Genomic DNA, 18,679 nt, shown 5'->3' with positions numbered 1-18,679 from the left:
CACGACTGAGCGACTGAACTGAACTGAAAAAGAGATCTCCACTCCTATGTTTGTTGCAGGATTATTCACAATAACTAAGACCTAAAAACACTAAGTGCACAGGAAACCATATTCAATACACTTTGATAAGCCATAGTGTAAAAATATGAAAAATGTATACACGTGTATAACTTTGCTGTACAGCAGATAGTCACACAACTTTGTAAATCAACTATACTTCAATAAATTTTAAAATAAAAAAGAGAGGGGCTTCCCTGCTGGTCCTGTGGGTAACACTCTCAGCTCCCAATGCAGGGGGCCCAGGTTCGTTCCCTGGTCAGGGAACTAGATCCCACATGCTGCAACTAAGACCTGGTGCAGCCTAATAAATGAATAAATAAAAATAAATAAAAAAATAAAAGAAAGAAGAGTTCCCTGGTGGTTTAGTGGTTAGGATTTGGTGCTTTCACAGCTATGGCCAGGGTTCAATCCCTAGTCAGGGAACTGAGATCCCACAAGGCGTGTGCCATCGCCAAAAAAAATAATAATGAAAGTAAAAAATAAAACGAAGTATCCATCAATGGATGGATACTGAAATGGACATATACATATATATACCCATATGTGTGTATGAATATTATTCAGCCAGGAGAAAGAAGGAAATCCTACCATTTGTCACAATGTGAATGGACCTTGAGGGCATTACGCTAGGTGAAATAAGTCAGACAAAGACAAATACTGTATGATCTCACCCATACCTTGCATTTTTCAAAAGCTGAATTCATAGAAACAGAGTAGAATGCTGAGTAGCAGTGGTGGGGTGGGGGAATTCAGGAGATGTTAGTCAAAGGGTGCAAACTTGTAGAGAGAAGGTAAACGAGTTCTGGAGACCTAACACACAGCATTGTGATTATATTCAACAACACTCCACTATGTACCTTAAAGCTGAGACCAGATCTTAAATGCTCTCACCACAAAAGGCGGTCATCATGTTTCAGTATATAAATGTATCAGATCAACACATTGTATAACTTGAACTTATGCAACGTGTATGTCATTTTTTTAAAAGTCAGCCTGCGTAAAGGGAATAGGGCAAGCAATGGAGATAAGCTAAGAAGGGTAGTTCGGGACAATGCTGTCTGACACTCACCAAAAGGTTTCTCATAAGAACACTGGAGAGTTTCTGAGTTCTCAACTTACCAACAATATAACTATGAGCATGGAAATACTGAGCACGTTCCATAGGCCTGGCACTGTGCCAAGGACTTTGCATTTGTTATTTCACTTAACTCTCACAACAGCTCTGCAGCATGTGTTAGTGCCCTCATTGCACACGGACGCACTGGAGGCACAGAAGTCAGTCACTAACTTCAGGCTACACAGTCAGAACCACGTCCACTGGTCCAGTCTCCCTAACCGGCACCCCATGCTCTTCTCCACTGCACAAGGCTGCCTCTTTGGCTTCCATCTGTTATTTTGGTTTCCCACACTGGCTGGTTTCTTCAGATTCTAGGATATGAAGGACCGTCTGCTTTCTACAGAATTTCATACTCATTCCCCAACAGAGGCAATCCAATACAATACAGGGTTGGTACTCAGCTGGCAAGATAATGGATTGAAAAAGAATCCTCAAAATGTAGGAAAGATGCTGGATGAAAACATCTCAAAAGTCTACCTATACACATGCCCCCAAACTGCCCTGCCTTAAAGCCAGACCTGTCATTCTCAACACTCACCAGCAATGAGCCACACAGCTGTACAGGCCTAACAATTTGGGCAGGAAAACAGACAGGCAAAGAAAAAGAAGAATGTAGTCAAGCCCCAAGGAAAAAATGTTAACATCCGGAACCAATTCGCCCACGCAGGCTGGGGAACCGTTACACCCAGCTCTCCATAACACCCCCCAGCCCTCCCTACACACACACACACACACACACACACACACACACACAGAGTCACTCTCTAGGCCATGGTTTACTATTTGCTAGCTCCCATAGCAGTCAAACTGTCCTGTGTCCATAGGAAGTGCCTTCTGTCATACCTACCACCCAGTCAGAGTATCACAGAGATGCCTTAAATCTCTGTAATGTCACAGTCTAATCTGGGTAATGCACGGTTGCAGCAGATGGGATCTAACGTTCCCAGGATTAATGCTGGTCATGCAACCAGCGCTTCGAACACTGAAGGAACTGAAGGAACACTGAACTGGCCAAGGCCTGGCTGATTTCAGACCCTGAAGCATCAACATTTCTAAATGGACGCATCTCATGGATGAAATCCAGCAAATCACCCAAGACTGCAGCATTCATCTCATCCTCTGCCACACTCTATATTTCAAGAGTTTGGCTCCACATGGGTTCCTTGGGAAAGGAAATGGGCCCAGAGATCCATATGCTTCTGTTGCTGTGACAGCATATCAAATCTCATCAATCACTGCCGGCCCAGAGCAAGGTGGGCAAAAGGAGAAAGTAAAGCTTGAAAACAGAGATTGACTTGACATCTTTCTCTTTTTAGCTTCTAAAAGCCATTTTTCTATCACTGTTCACAATAGACAGAAATATGATAGACCTTACCATTAAAAGGCCAAGGGACACATTAATACTAAAGTCCACACACTGAAACTGGGGGTAGAGTTGGGGGATTCTTTTTCCTCCAAATCCCTGTTGGAGGCATCAGACTTCCTAAGAGAGAACGGTTACTCTGAGTGAAGGAGGGGGTGAGAAATGATGGAAAGACACTGAACAGGTCAACCAAAACCCCTTGAAACCCACTGCTAAGTTTCCTGAAACTCACTGCTTGGATCACACCCACAGTTCTGGGTTGTAAACGTTTATCGGGATGAGAGACTTCTGCAAATAACTGATCCCATACGGAACTAGACTGCTCTAAATAGAGCTGTTACAAAATAAATGAATCAGAGCAGTCACTCAGAGGTTAAAGTTAAAGCCGTGACTCTGAGAGCGAGTGTACTTGCTGTGGGTCCTCAAGGCAGTTTCCTAATCCTTGGGCATTAGAAAGAAGCCACTGTGGAAATCAGAATCTCCTCCTTTGTACATTCAATCCATAGCAAAGGGATTTCAGCTGTGATTGCTGAGTTTGAAAAAAAAAATCAACAGCACTTAGAAATGCACGAATTGCTTGTCACTGCAACTGATACGTTTCTAAGCTGTTCCATTTTGAATCAATTACCAATAAGATTCCATCCATCCCATTGTGAATGGAGAAGGGAATGGGTAAAACAGAGCAGTTAAAGTTTCCCCTGAATTTCACTGCAGGAGGGGATTTAGGATGAGGAGGTTTTAGATAAAATTCAATATATAGCCACTGTATTTCAAACATTGAGATTTCTGTGCATTAAAGTCAAAGCAAGCCATGCTGAAAAGGCTATATTTGTCCCATTCCAAAAACTATGGTTTATAAACGCAACCCTGAATTGCTGTCACCGAGGCTTCTACAGCAGGTATGAAGAAGGCATCTTAGGGGTTTGTTGTTGGTTGTTCAGTCACTAAGTCGTGTCCAACTCTTTGCGATCCCATGGACTGTAGCCCACCAGGCTCCTCTGTACATAGAATTTTCCAGGGAAGAATACTGGAGAGGGTTGCCATTTCCTCCTCCAGGAGATCTTCCTGACCCATGGATCAAACCCAAGTCTCCTGCATCGCAGGTGGATTCTTTACCACTGAGTTACCAGGGAAGCCCACCTTCAGGCTAGAGGGACTTAACACAGGAAAGGAAGATAGAGAACCAGAAATTAGAAATGAGGTCTCTCTCATTTACAATTTAACAATCAGTTTAGGGGAACAGCACAGATAGCAAACATAAGTTTCTATCTACAAAAATACGAAGTTCTCTCTAAAGCACTGAAGAGTCATCCACAGTGGGGAGCAATACAGTCTAATGGTTAAGACTGATTCTGGAGCCATGTGGAGCTGTGTTTAAACTCTGGCCCAGCCAGCTAAAATGAACTAGAGCTGTGTGCCCGTGGGCAAGTTATTTTCCTCATCTGCTGGCTTCTCAGGTGCAGCTAGAGGTAAAGAACCAACATCCCAGTGCAGGAGACATAAGAGACACGGGTTCAATCCCTGGGTCAGGAAGATCTCCTGGAGGAGGGCATGGCAACCCACTCCAGTATTCCTGCATGGAGAATCCCATGGACAGAGGAGCCTGGTGGCCCACAGTCCATAGGGTCACACAGAGTCGGACAGGACTGAATCGACTAAGCAGCATGCACACATCCTTTTCTGTAAACGAGGAAACAACTACTTCCCTTGGAGGACTATACAGTGTACAGAGTGTACACAGTAAGAGAACATGAGTAAAACCATCAGCATGGTCACTGGTACAGGGCCCACTCTCTAGCCATGAAAGCTCTTAATGGCTAGCGCTGTGGGCATGCTCTTAATGGCTAGCGCTGTGGGCATGCTGAGATAAGATGATGCCTGTAAGACTGGAAGTATGGAAACATCTGATCAAATGTGGAGCAGAGAGTCTTTTCTGAAGACCAAGACCTGCCTCCAGCCAGGGCAAAGCAGCTCCCTCCTCCGAATGGCCAGGCAGGACCTGGGTGCTGCCGGCGAAGGGCCCCAGCTCCTTGAAGGAGGGAAGCCTTGGGAGGGATCTTTTCTCTAGGAATGCACCTTCTCCCACTGTGGTGGAGAATCAATATAAACAAAGTCTGAGGTGTAGCTATTTTTTTTTTTTAAATAGTAAATTATCAAATCCAGCCTTCTGTTTTCCAGAAGGAATAAAACTGTGCGAAAGGGTGCAGCCAGATATGAGTTCTCACAGAATGGCCGCATTTTCTTCTGCTTCACTGGGAAAAGACTTCCTAGTGCCTTCTTTCCCAACAGTCAGCTTAGTTATAGGATTCCCTTTCATTTAGTCCCTTTACTCTCCCTCTCTCTTTTTAATTCAACCAAGCAGTACCTAAAAATCCTTCACAGCAGCCTCAGCTCACTGGTTAAACTAGCCATTCTGCCCAGAATCCTGGGGTCCATCAGAAGACAGGCTTTACAAACAAAGCCTTATGAAGATGAACACTATTTCCTATATGATAAAACCTGACCTTTGGGGGATTTCTGGGCTCCAAAAACTAACCAAAGAGAAACACACAGGAGTTATGCCACTTCCCTGCATCCAGAAAGGCCCCTCTGTCTGCTGCCAGAATGGAGTTCCTGAAGAGCTGGTAAAGCTGAGGCTCCCCAGCCATAGCCCCTGCCCAGACCCTCTTCCTAACGTTTGCCAGCTGGCTGATCCCTACCCTTGAAAGCCCTCTCTCCCTCCCTCCAGTGCTCACTCAGGTGCTGGCTTTCTGCCTCAGTGGAACCCTGAATAGCAATGGCTCTCAAAGTTCAGTTTGCTTTAAGCCACGCACACTTAAAATCCTGTTCTCTGTCTCCAACCATAGGCTATATACACCAAGTGGGGATCCCACTTCAAGTCCCAAACATCCCATTTAAAGCAAAAGACCAGGGGAGAGGGATACTGGCTATAGTAATTTACAATCTGCAACACTTTCTTATGTAAACTAGTCACTAAGGTGAGTAATCACTATCAATTCAATTGATAGGAATAATAGGCACCATGCTAAATTCTTTTTTCTTTAAATGTGTACTATCTCATTTAGTCCTCACAACCACCTTCAGATGAACACATTTCTTACTACTGATGCAGAAACTAGGGTTGATAGAGATTAAGTAATTTGCCCAAGTGTTGGAACTAGGGCTCAGACACAAACTGTTTAACCCCAGAAACCTGAGCTTTTAACCTTTCTACAATCCACTCATTGTAACAAATTGAAACGTTAATAGAAGTAACCATCTCATTAGAGTGTTTTGAAAAATCTACATACATATATAATTGTTATATATAATTATTTGGAATATATATTGTTATATATCACGTTACATTATTATACATAATATATAACAATATATATTTACACATATTACATTATATTGATAATATATAATTATATAACAGCACAGTGGCTGGCACATAGTGTTCAATAAATTGGTTATCATTGCTCTTATTGCATTATCATTATATTTTTATTATTTACTAAGTGTTTGCTCTGTGCCAGCCACCTGTACCGGGCTCTAGACATCTAAAGCAATGAAGACAGCCCCACAGCAGTTTATAGGGCAACAGTGAGAGAGGATGACCGGTAAATCTAAAACTCTGTAACAACAGAAATTCTGCACAGGGGCTAGAGCAGCAGAGAATAGGGCAGCAACTGAGGTGGGGAGCTGTTACTGGGGTTCCAACTGTAGAAGTCGATAAGGAAATGAAGTCCCACAAGATGGAAACATGAGATACACTCCTCGGTGTGTCCTGGGCCTGTGTTTTGGTCTGACCCTGCCCTCAAGTTCAGCAGCTATGAACAGAGGTCTTGAATGCTAAGCTGTCTTCTGATCTATCTTGTTGACAAGCGTTTTGCCTGTTACTAAGTCATCCTTTTAGCATTCTCATATCTCTGCCAGATCAAGATCTCGGCTTAGCAGACTGGACACGGAAAATAGTTACTAGTGCTTTCTGTCAGGCTCAAATAGAAATGAGGGGCAACTGATTCTTGTGGGGTGGAACCAGGTGGGAGGGTGGTCCACAATTCAGTTTACCAGTGCTTAAGTTGCTTTTCTCAGTCTTCATTTTTTTCAGATCCATAGAATTTTTCCAGCTATTTCTGAGAATGGCATAAAAAATGTTAGAAGCAAAAATAACTTGTATTTCTTTTAAATTCAGTAATGCCATAGAACTCTTTTGGCTGGAGAGTCCTGGGCGTTCACACAAGCAACAATAGGTTACATCAAACACAAAGACTAGAAATCACTGATCCGGGACTTCTGAACATGTGATATTAATCTAAAAACTTTTCAAGAGCTTTATGGAAGCTCTTAATTCTAGCTATAAAAATCTTTTTTTTTCTTTTGGTCTTATGTTGCTATTACTGTTACTTTCTACAACTGCAGTAAAACTTCCCTCATTCCAACAAAGTAAAGGATGAGTCAGTTCAGTTCAGTTCAGTTCAGTCACTCAGCCACATCCAACTCTTTGCGACCCCATGAATTGCAGCACTCCAGGCCTCCCTGTCCATCACCAACTCCCAAATGAGTCAAGTGATAGCTAAGTTGTATTAGGAGGAAAAAATAAAAAAATTTTAAGTTAACAGGATTACAGAATCTTATAGCTAAAGGGGCCTCAGGCGTTATTTAAGCCTCTCTCATATTTCATGAACCAGGAACCAAGGCCTCATCAGTGGCTACGAACCAACTTTAAAACTTTTTTTTTCACCATTTATATGTCTACCTTTAAAATCAATGTCCTCGGTTCCAACATTAATAACGAAAGCTTGCACTAGAATCTAGTCTAATTTAAGTTAGTGTAGCCTACTTCCTATCTTAATACACGGATATAATCTAGAATACAAGGGCCTGTGTCGAATGTAGTATAATGAAGACTCAAAGATAGCCATGGAAGCAATTAAGGTTTCTGAAATGTTTCACAATTCAGTATTCCTCTGCAAGCTTGCCTATACAATTAATTTTCTACCTAAGACCTTTCTTTTCATATACAGTGCATAGATATATAGATATATATACACAGAGCCCTTCTCCAGTTTTGCTGCAAAGAAATCAAAGTATTAGGCTTCTGAATTAAGGAAGATTTGTCATTTCCAGGGAGAGCATTGCTGCATTCACAACCACTTACCGGCCCAAATGCTTGCCCCTCCCCACCGTGAAAAGCAAGTATTTTTTAGTAGCAAGAATGGGAGGCCTCAAACAGCCAAGTCACCCAACCACTAGGTTACAATTCTGGGCCCTGGGGCCTGCTGTGATTGACGCTTGGGAACCAGGATGCCTCGAGGCGGGACTTCCCTCGCAGCGAACGCTCAGCTCTTGAAGGGAAGCCATCTGGCTGGCTTCTTGCAGAATATAGTCATTTCTCAATCTACTTAGTAAAGCTGAGTGATTTCTTTGCTTTTCTGAGAAACGCATTACTTCATTGTTTCAAATCTCCAAGAACAGCATGAAGAACAATTGCCTGCTGTCCCTTTGTCTCGGTGGGCAATGCCGGCTTCCTGCGAAGAGGTATCTCTGCAGTTATGAGTCCCACGCATCCGGGAATCATCTGCGTTTCGAACCGACAAAATGACTTTTCTTTTTAACGGGCTGGCTATGATAGTGACTGACCCTAGAAATCACCCATTTGGAAATGGTTAGGGATTTTAAAACTCTACGAGCCGAGTGCTTCTTGGTTTCTAATTGCTGATGTTTGAAGTGCGTTTGATTCCCCGAAAATGTGTTTAGCCTGATAAAAGCAAAAGCTCAAACTCCCCCAGGGCGCGAGGTGTAAGATCCTTGGATCCAGTTTGGTTTGAAGTTGGGTTGGAGTTCCCCGCCACCACGCCTCCGATTTTTCTTTGGGAGGGGTAACGAGAATCTTTCATCAAAGCCCTCCTGATTACCCCCACTTGTCCGCGCATCTCTCCAGGATCTAAGTAGAGCTGAGAAACGCACCCACCATCCCTCAGTATGCCGGCCCTGGTTTCAAAGGCCCGGCGGCAACTGCGGGCCCACGGATCGGCCAGGCCCATCCTCGAGAGCCGGAGCAGGGAACCCCGGGCCGCGCGCCGCGAGGCCCGGCCGCCGCTCCCTCACCGACGCAGCCGAGACCCGGGCAAGGAGCGAGGGGCGGAGGGCCGGCAGCCGCGACTGCGGCCCAATTCGCCGACTGGTGACAATCACCCGAGGGGCCCTGGTTTCCCAGGGATGGTTTCACATTAAGAGATGCAATCCCAATGCCTTCCTCAATGAAAGGTCATCTGAATTTTTTTTAGGGGGTAAAAATGAGCGACCGAGGTGTGTGTAGGAGGTTGGAGGAAGGGAAAAGGATGTTGGGGTGCGGGGAGGTGAGGGAAAAGTCAAGGGGAGCTAACTGCTTTCCAAGCCCCGGTCTGGGAATTTTGACGTTACGCCCTGGGCTGTGGGACGGCAAAAGAAAGGCAGAGGGTGTTCGAGGTCAGAATTTCGGTTCACCCGGTGGAGAACTAGGCACTGAACTCTAAGGATCCAGCTCGGTGTATAATGATGATCTTGTAAAGGGAACTCTACTGTTATCTGAAGCGTTTTGGTTTTTAAAAGGCTACATTAGGAGATTACTCCTGCAATCCACAGTTAGGGGGTTGATGTTTTGTTGTTGCAATCCTCTGAAGTGTGTGACAATTGGGAAACAGCTCAGCAAATATACTGCAGACAATGTAAGGACAAGATTTGAATATATTTCCTATATTAAATTATTTCCCCCAAATCACAGTGTTTCTCTCATGATTTCTATTAACCATCATTATTATCCAGACTTCTCTTAGTGGTTCCCTTAACTCTCCTCTTGGGAGAAGGTGAAATTACTTGAATACAAGGCAGCCTCTGTCCATCCAAAAGGAAGATGGCATTATTCAGAAAATAAAGAAAATTTTAGACATTTAGAAAAAATTTCCACTCTCCTTGTTCTTTTCAATTACACCTGCACACTCTCATTTTCTGGTGTTTTCTTTTAGCCTTTAGTCAAAATCAATTAATTTGAGAGTTAAATAAAATTTCCAGTAACTATAAGTTTCAGGTCTGGGATACTCTTGAATTGTCAAAGGATATTTAGATATGACAAAATCTCTGGCCCCTTAGATTTTAGATATTCCCAGTTTGTTAAACTGGCTCCAAACAGAAAAAAAAAAAAAAAAAGGCAGTTTCTTTTCTCTGAAATTTTATCTAGGACCTATTCAGAACTTGATGTTCATGCATAATTTTGTATATAAACACATGCAAATTTTATAGAACAAAAAGTAGTGATTTCAAGGCCTATTTTCACTTCTGGCATCAAAAACTCATCATCAGTTTGTAGTCAGTAAAAATGTCCTGCCCTGCCTCAAAGTGAAGCCATTAATGGCAGGGAATAAATGTTGATTTGTTGTCACCAGTTGCAATTCCCCACCTCTTTCCATTTCACCTCCGGTCCTCCCTACTGAGTCTCATTTTCCACCCTGACACTTAGAACAAGGGCCTCACTTAAATTAACTAATGATTATCCATGCCCGGAGAAGTGTAAACAGACCTTAATCTTTAAATTTGCTAATTGCTCTAACCAGTATAGACCCCTGAGTATCTCAGTCATGCACATATAAAATTCAAATCTCACTAGAAAACAGAAAAGACAAAGCAAAAATAAATCACCTGGATGAGAGGAAGAAGGGGGAAAGATTCCACGTTCCATCAGCTCCCTACTTTTCTCTGTGAAAAAATATCCCCAAAAGTTAAAACTTAAAAAGCCACTCAAATATTCTCCCCTTGCTTAACTACTTTGTCTTTTGGGAGTAAGAAAGCAATAACCAGTTACACCCTTGAACAATCCTTGGACGGATTTCTGCATTTCCAGAAAGGAAAGTGAAATGCCAATCTGTTCTTTATCCCTGTGGAATTTGCACAGTTCAGCCTGGCTTAAAAAAAAAAAAAAATCTACCATCACCTAGTGAAGAAACTTCCAGATTTAAGAAGTAATCATTTTTCTCCTGGGGTATGAGAAATAAACTTCTATTACAGTCCATAACCAGGATCTCAAAAAAAGTGCTCTCATCTTATTAATATTATAATTTTGGCAATACAGAAAAGGATTGTGACAGACCTGGAATATTTCACTCTAGTGCTAGTAATGCTAGTAATGCCCTTAGGCTTGGATGAACAAAATGTTTCGGTCTTCTGAGCCAAAATGTATTTGTCCCTCCCTCTTTGTGGCCCAAAATGAAGGATTCATGATGAGGGACTTGCTTCCATTAAACCTGTCCACACAAAGGAAATTATACAAATAAATCGGGGAACACAAACCACCAATACCCAATCATTTCAGTTTTAGCTCCCAGGTTAAGCATTTCATACCATTTTTGGCTTGCTCCTCACGTGCCGGGTATATTAATTAAATATGCTAAGCTAATTTTCTTTAATGATTAAAAGATGTTCAAGACACCATTTGAAGTAATGGGGGAACGCACAGGAAATGGCAGCCGATATGCAGATATGTATCAATATAATTTAGATCCAAATTCCACTGTAAGAAATTTAATTCCCCTTTCTCCCTGCATGAACGTCACCTCGTGAACTTTTCTTTCTGGGAGTTTTTGCGTATAAAATCAGGAAATCCAAAGGCGCTAGTTCTGAATCCAAATAAAGTGTTCTATAAGGAAGAGCGTTGGGTGGGGCGTGGAAGACGCGAATTCAGAATCGCTGCGCACCGAGGTTGTAAGCTGATCTGTCCAGGAAAGCCTTCACCGCCCATTAGGCTTGCGCTCTTCGGGCCGGTCTCCGAGAGGCAGAAGCCAGCCGGGCAAGGGGCTGCCCTGCACCGAGTAGCGGTGAAGCCAGAACACCGCCCCGCCCCACCCCATCTCCCGCGCGCGCGCCTTCCACACGCTTTACACCCGTTTCTGAACCTCCCTCCCCTCAAGTGGAGGTGGCGGGATACAAAGGGGCGACCTGCGGAGGTGCAAGCCACAGCCCAATCCACTTTCCTTCCACCACAGTCCAAACTCTGGGCATCAGGATTTCCTCCATTCCCTGTCCTCCCCACTATCCTCGAGCACTTTGCTCGATTCATGGGATAAAACGCGTTAGAATAATCTCCTTCCGAGTGCCTTCCGTCTTACAAATCACGCCAGGACTGGAGTTTTACGCAGAACGTCTCTATTCCCTTCCCCACCGTTCTGGGGACACTGCGGTGAGCTCTCCCAGACCCGTGCAAAAAAAGCCATTTGACAGTCAGGCCCCAGAAAACCACCATCCTAACCCGGCCTACCCCTTCCTTTCCTACCCCTTCACTCCCTTTCGGATTCGTGACACAAGGTCATTTACCAAAGAGGCAGTCACAGTGGAAGACTGTTTTGACCTGACACCCAGGTCACGTTCAGAAGGCCCCACACTTGGCTTCTTTGCAGGGCGCAGAGCCGGCACCTCTAGGCCTGCACCGGTGTCGGGACGCACGCACCACCGAGGAACCGGAGTTCTTCCGCAGAAAGACCTTTAAGCGTCTTGCGCTGCGCGCCTCCTACCCTTACACTAGGGTCCAAGCCGCGGCCTGCGCCCTGGCTGGTGCTTGCCTTGCACAAGTATATTCTCCCCCACAGTCTCAAACGCATCGCTTTTCCTGTTACTTAAACATAAGTAAAGAATCATTTCCTCTGTTTTGACCCTTGTGTTTCCATATTGCGGAGAGGGGGAGTCGGTTAGACATGTGAGGACAGGATTAAAATCTTGGAGTTCTACTCTGAGCGAACAAACCATAAACTGGCAGATTAATTCCCGCGACAACTTAATTTTGATAATTCGAAGGAAGCAAGGGCCCTGGGAACTGCGAGGGCTTTTTCTTGTCTTATTCTACCACAGGTTGCGCAGCCGGCCGCCTGGGAGAACGCGAGCGCCTGACGTGAGTGCACGTGTGCGTGCGGATCTCCCTGGCGTTATTGGGTGTGCCTGCTTTGTGTGCCCACCCGCGTGCGTCGCCACCTCCTTAGGCCGCCGCCGAACGCCTTGGCTGCAGAGGCTCAGGCCTACGGGCTTCGGAGGGGGAAATCCCTTCGCAGAAGGTTTAAATTATTTTTCTCCGCGGGGGATCGGGCTTCGGTCGCACTGGGCTGTGGATTTGGGCGGGAAAGGCCCAAACCGGAGCTGGGGAAGCCGGGCGGAGCAGAGGCTGCGGTCCGAACGCAGATGGCGCCGCCGCGTGCCTGAAATATACTTCCAAGGCCGCAGCCGCCGGAGCAGCTGTTCCCGGCGATCCTGGCGCGAAAGTTTCCTCCGTTGCTGCTGTGTGAGAGGCGGGGGGCAAGCCAACCCGAGAGCCAGGCTTTTCGGAGATGAGTTTTGAGACCCTCCCCAGCCCGCAGAGGCTGAATTTCCTGGCGGCTTCTCCGAAAGACTAGAGCTCTGGCCTGGGTGTGAAAATGAGGGTACCTCGCAGGCCCTCCTCCAGGGCCCTGAGGGCCTCAGGGTTTGGGGGAGGGGGGAACCACCAGGCTTGGTGGAAAATTTTGAAATACATACTGTGTGTCCTCTGATGTGTGAAGACCTACAGCGAGCAGGCCGGGCCAGTCCCCCGCTGCTGCAGGTTGGCGCCCCAGGCTGCGGGCGCGCTCGGCGCCAACTAAAGCCAGCTCTGTCCGGACGCCGAAAGAAAAACGGGCTGTGAAAAAGCAAAAGCCACGTCTTTGAGAAAAAAAATAATAAAAGCTGAGCATTAAAATCGGACCCCTAAGTTACCTGTAGATCCCGGGATTTTGAGGGAGGGCTGAAAATGATGGTACGGGTCAGAGAGGGGTATGGTGAGAATGATAAATACAGCTGATCCAAGGCGGGTGGCCAGTGTACATGTACATGTTTGTTTAATCCCCCAGGCCCTTGGTAATATTCTTGTCGTGGTGCGGTTTTTTCCTGTTCCTGATTTCTCATCGGCCTAGGGCAGCTGAGCCCCACAGTGAGTCCAGCCCCTCTTGTGCTAATTGGGAGAAGAAAGTTTAAAGACAATGGCAAGGCCCAGCCAGGCAGAGACACGGCCCTGGGCATGATGGGAGTCCCTGCGCCCCCTTTCCCGCCTCCACCATACACACATCTTTACATGTGGCCCTGCCTTTGTATTGTTAGGGGTCTGTATTAGAGACAGAAAGAAACGTCTAAAAGGAACCCCAAGCCCTCCAGTGTTACCCTCCAGGCTCAAAGCCCAAAGCTCTGCCTCCTCCACTCCCCTGACTGCGAAGCCTCCACATCAGAGCGCACTTTGAATGAAAGATCTGTTTTTCATCCTACATCCTGTTTGTCCTGGTCCTAAGAGTCTTGGCCACTGCAGGGACCTTGGAGATTCCCCTGCTCCACCACCGAACAAGGCTCAGCAGGATGCAGCCCGGCTCTGAAGAAGGCGCGTCCAGTGCTCTTGGCTTCTAGCTATTTCCTCCTCCTGGACCTTTGCCCCACAAACATATTTCGTTTTCTCTAATCCAAAGGCCCTTTTTCTTTGAAAAAAAAAAAAAAGTTATAAAGGTAATGGGAACTCATTACCTCAACTCTCTGTCAGGTAAAGTTCGCTATTAGGTCCTCAACCCCTATCCGTATCCTGGGGGATGGAGGAAACAGCATTCTGGACACCAGGTCCTCCTGTTCACATCCCTGAATTGGTCTCTCCTTGTTCCAAATCCCCATTTTTTCTCTCCTCATTATTTTCTGAGAAGAACTTCAGAAAGAAAACTGCCAGCTGAGTCCCCTATTATGATCCGAGTGTTGATCCTTTGGGGCATGCGACCCTACACCAGCTCCCTATGACCTGTATCCCCTCTCCCAGGGAAAAGGACCAGAGGACAGGACAGTGTCTGCATACTCAGTTAAGTAACTTCTCCCTTTTCCACCATAGCAAAAATAAACTAACCTCCCCAATTATGAGCTGTCCTAAGACCTGCAAGAACTTTCACTAAACTGTGTGTAGGCCCAAAGGAGATTTTGACAACAAATAAGTGCGGTGAGGAAATAGGGTCTGTCCAGAGATGGGAAACACACGTTAGCCACGCGTTCCTTTCTGGATTGCCCACACAGGGGTCCGCGTGGACAGGCACCCGCATCCAAATACAGGGAAAGGCTTGAGCGGACGAAATAAATCTCCTTTTAATTTTCTTTTCATCGACTAATAAAAATAATTCCCCAGCACTAAACCCAAATACCGTAACCGGCCGCAAGAACACGAAGAATTCATAAAACTCTGTCTCTGCAGGTCACCCGCTAATCGCGTTATTATTAGCCTCGGGAGCATGGAAATTGAACTGTCACTGCCGAAAGAGAAAATGTAAGCGACAGCTGTCTCTCCTTGGATCGGCCAGCTTTCCAGCCCCCAAGCTCCTTCCTGGGCCTCAAGCTGGGTCCCCAAGCTCGTGGGCCTGCGGCCGCCCCTCATCTCTTTACGGTCCGCCACCCCTTCCCACTTGCAGGCGCTCTGACCCGAATCTACTCCCCAGCCCTAGCTGGTCAGCAGGAGCACCTCCAGAAAAGGTTTACAAATCCTGGCTGGAAAGTTTCTGAAGCGCTAAACCAAGCTGTGAGCGTAGCCTGAGAGTGTGTGTGTGTGTGTGTGTGTGTGTGCGCGCGCGCGCGCAAAATTCTTCGGACAACAGCTGTTCCCCGGACTGTTTTGCACAGTTGAAATCTTGGCACTTAATACAAAACGTTAAGTTGTTCCCCGCCCCTTCTAATATTCTGTTAAAATACTGACATCGACATCCGCCCGGTGTTTTACATTTTATGTGCATATAACTGTGCCTAGAATGCGTACAAATCCAACACATTACTGCACCGCTCCCCACAAATACACAAAGACGTGGGCTCTGAAGAGTGGCCCCGGGCGCAGCGTAAGGGGGCTAGCACCCATTCCTCTTTCCATAAATGCGGACGAAGTAGAAATATAATTGTGCTCCCTCGTCGCGGGGAGTAGGAGAAACACAACTTGAGTCCCAGAAAAGTTGGTGGGGGAAGGGAAAGGACCGAGGCTGCAGGCTAAATGGGACAAACGGCAATTTCCACCGGGGTGGACTGGACGGAGAATTCCGTGCCAGTCCTCGGAGCTCTCAGAAGCGAGTCCCAGCTCCTCTCCGCTCGGGCCGTTGCCTTCGATCCTCGCCCGTCTTAACCCCAGGGGCCTGCAGCCCTCTCAGCGGCGGGCATGGTGAACACTGCACTCTGCTCCCCAAAAGAGAAGGGGATGCGAGCAAGTAGGCCTTCTGGCTTGAGGTTGGCGACGAAACTGCAAGGCTCAGGCCAGTTTCCCCAAATTGGTTCCAGCGAATTTGGGGAAACCTCAAGGCATTGCGCAAAGAAAAAGAAACCGGCGTTGGAGTAAGACAGCGTCACAGTCAGGGCCTTCCTACTCGCCACTCTCCCCGCCGGCTGGCCACCCCGCGTCCCCTCTCCGCCCGCCTCCCTCGCTCCGGCTCCACGCACTCACCCGGGTGAGGCTCCAGGCCGTGCGCACCCGCGTCCTCCGCGTCTCCGAGTGGGCCCGCGGGGCTCAGCGCCTCCATGGACAGGTCCAGCCCCTTCTCCTCCCAGTCTCGCAGCTTCCGCTTTTTATTTGAGCCGATCAAGGCTTCAACGGAGAAGGCATGTGCTCGCGAGCTCAGGGCGACTGCAGATCTTCTCCTTTCACTCATCTTAGCCGCCCGCACCCCGGCTCCCGCTCGCCCCCACTACAGAGGGAGCAGCCCGAGCCCTCACGCTCCGAGCGCCCACCGGGCCAGGCCCGGGAAAGGCGGCGGCGAGGTGGCCAAGACTGAGGCAGCGGCTCCGCGGGTCCTGGGCACCCTCCCCCTGCGCCCTGCGCGGCCGGCTAGGACCGACGTCCTTGGCTGCCCCAGCCGCTAGGAACGTGCGCCCGGAGCGCCACCCGCTCGCTGCATGGGCGCCCGAGTCCTGCTTCCCACCCACCCGGGCAGGCGCTCACAGGCGGTGTAGACTGGACTTCATCATTTTTTTATTCTCTCTCCCTCCTCCCTCTCCCTTTCTCTCCTCCCTCTCCCTCTTCCTCTCTTGGTCTTCCCGTCCTTGCTCTGATCCAAACTTCTGGGAAACTTTTTTTCTAAATTCCTCCCTTCCCGAGGAGCTGGGGGCAGGCGGTGCGCTCCTGTCCGAGGGGCGAGGGAGAGGGAGGGGGGAGGAAGAGAAACACCGAGGGGGGAAAAAAAAAAAGCCAGCCCCCAACCAATGGCGAAGAGGGAACTGGAGAAACCCTGAGAACGCGGGCCAATGAAAAGAGGGGAGAGACTGAGGCTCGAGCCAGGGCTCCGCGCGGGCTGCCCCCGGGATGCTCCTGGGCCGACTTTAACTCCTGGCTTCCCGGTCCCCCACGGTTCCTCGTGGAGGGAGGCGGGGGTGAAAGTCGAGGTCAGATCTGTGCCGTTACAAACTCCTGCAAGTCCCAAATTCATAGCTTTTCCTCTCAAATCTGCTAGGTCTCATAGTCGCTGCAAGCGTTGGGTCATTTTAAATGCGGAGCTGGAATTGAGGGGCTATGACAAAACGTCAACCTGTCCAAACACACCAGAAAACGATTCCGATAATCTCGCGCTTTGGCCCCTAGATGCTTTCAAGATCTGCCAGTTCCCTCGCTTCACAGGTTCCTGTTTTCCTGTTGAAAGATTTCTAAGCAACTCTGATTAAGGCGAAACGAAAGAAACAAACAAGAAAGCCTCATTACTACCCAAGGTCTTGTAATTGGAAACATAAAGATCGCTGCCTCCTTCCAGCTCTACCTGGTAGAGAAGGTGACGTAGGCGCCCTCAAAGCGAGAGGCCGGCGGAGGGGCACCCGGCTTACCAAGCGCTCGGCAGGCGGATCCTAACTGTGCCCCCGCACGCAGCAAATCCTGTCCTTCCGTTCGGCGTGGATGTTAAACAGAGCTTCGCCTGCTCGGGGCGCTGGCTCTGGAGAACCCGCGGAGAGGGGCTGGGCGAGGGCAGACGGGAACTTCGACAGCGAAGACGGAGCTTTTTCAAAATTCCCTTCAAATCCGATCACCTCGGGAGCCCGGCTCTCCCCGCCCCACTGATCCTCCCTCCATCGTAAAAAAAAAAAAAAAAAAAAAAAAAAAAAAAACTTTCAGGACAGCGTAGTTGTCAGGGATTTCTTAAGAACTTAAATCCAACACTTTGGGCCATCCTGATTTCACACGCTCCCTCCCAGGTTACGCTACTGGTCTCGGGCCGCTGGAGACCCCGAGCGCACGCAATTCAGCGCAGAGCGAGTTTAGAGGGGCCAAGAAGTTTATCCTGCCAAGCTGGCAAAAGTCTCGGATTTCGCGGAGGACGGCCCAAGCCACAGTCCGATCGTCCCAGCGCCCTGGTCCAGAGCTTCTATCCCAGCTCAAGAAAGAGGCAGGAAAGAGCCAGCTCCCGGATGCAAAGGGCAGACCGAGAGGCCCCAGCAGAAAAGTCATGCCGACACCCAGGCTCTGAGCAGGGTCTGAACCCTAAAGCCTAGGGCAGAGGAGCCCACGTTGTTCCACAGCAGCGCCCCTAACCCTCCCCAAGAATGAGCGCTGATCGGTCCTTCCACCTTTAGGGAGAGAAGGGAGGGTTTGATGGACCTTTGAAACGCCACATTCCCCTCCTGACCACGGAAGAGCCAGGAAATCTAGTTCTTGCTATTACAGTTGGATGTGCTCTGGTTCTGGAGGCAACCATGTATGTCCTGAATGTACCTTGGGCCTCTCTTAGAGGAGAGAGAAAAAGGCCAGCTTTGGAGCCCCCTGCAATGGGCCTCCAGCATGGAGAAGATGAAGCTATCCCGTTCAGCCAATGCAGAAAGAATAATAGAAAAGCCATCGGACAAGGATGAATCAGCTAGGCTTGGCCTCCTTAGCATTCCAGGAGCCTGCACCTCAGGCTTGGGGGTCCCTGAGCAGCACTTCAAACCCTGGGATCCAGCACTCAGCCCTTCAGCCTCTCCCACCTCACTGCCGGGTAAAATCCAGGGTGACCAGGTGCAGGGTCTCCTACCTCAATTCACCACTCAGGGTTGCTTTTAGGTGACCTTGCCAAAAGAGACCACTACCCGGGCTTCCACCACTTCCAGAGGTTGAGAGAAGGTAGGCCAGGAACCCGCGGTTACCTTCCCCTCACAGCTCAGACCTCTCT

At 47.9% G+C, this 18,679-nt stretch overlaps 1 protein-coding gene across 1 annotated transcript in view; it reads right to left on the bottom strand.

Moving 5' to 3' along the window:
- Positions 1 to 16,665, bottom strand: part of TBX15 (T-box transcription factor 15) — a 124,584-nt gene extending 107,919 nt beyond the window's left edge. Inside the window, exon 1 of the mRNA XM_052636844.1 lies at positions 15,994 to 16,665. Coding sequence (XP_052492804.1) covers positions 15,994 to 16,198 — 205 coding nt within the window. The 5' untranslated portion in view covers positions 16,199 to 16,665. The remainder of the gene's footprint in view (positions 1 to 15,993) is intronic.
- Positions 16,666 to 18,679: the final 2,014 nt, after the last annotated feature.

Source organism: Budorcas taxicolor, chromosome 3 (assembly GCF_023091745.1).
Source record: "Budorcas taxicolor isolate Tak-1 chromosome 3, Takin1.1, whole genome shotgun sequence".
In the NCBI taxonomy this organism is placed as follows: Eukaryota; Metazoa; Chordata; class Mammalia; order Artiodactyla; family Bovidae; genus Budorcas; species Budorcas taxicolor.
The sequence above is the reverse complement of the archived record's forward strand: the minus strand, read 5'-3'. Positions and strand labels throughout refer to the sequence as shown.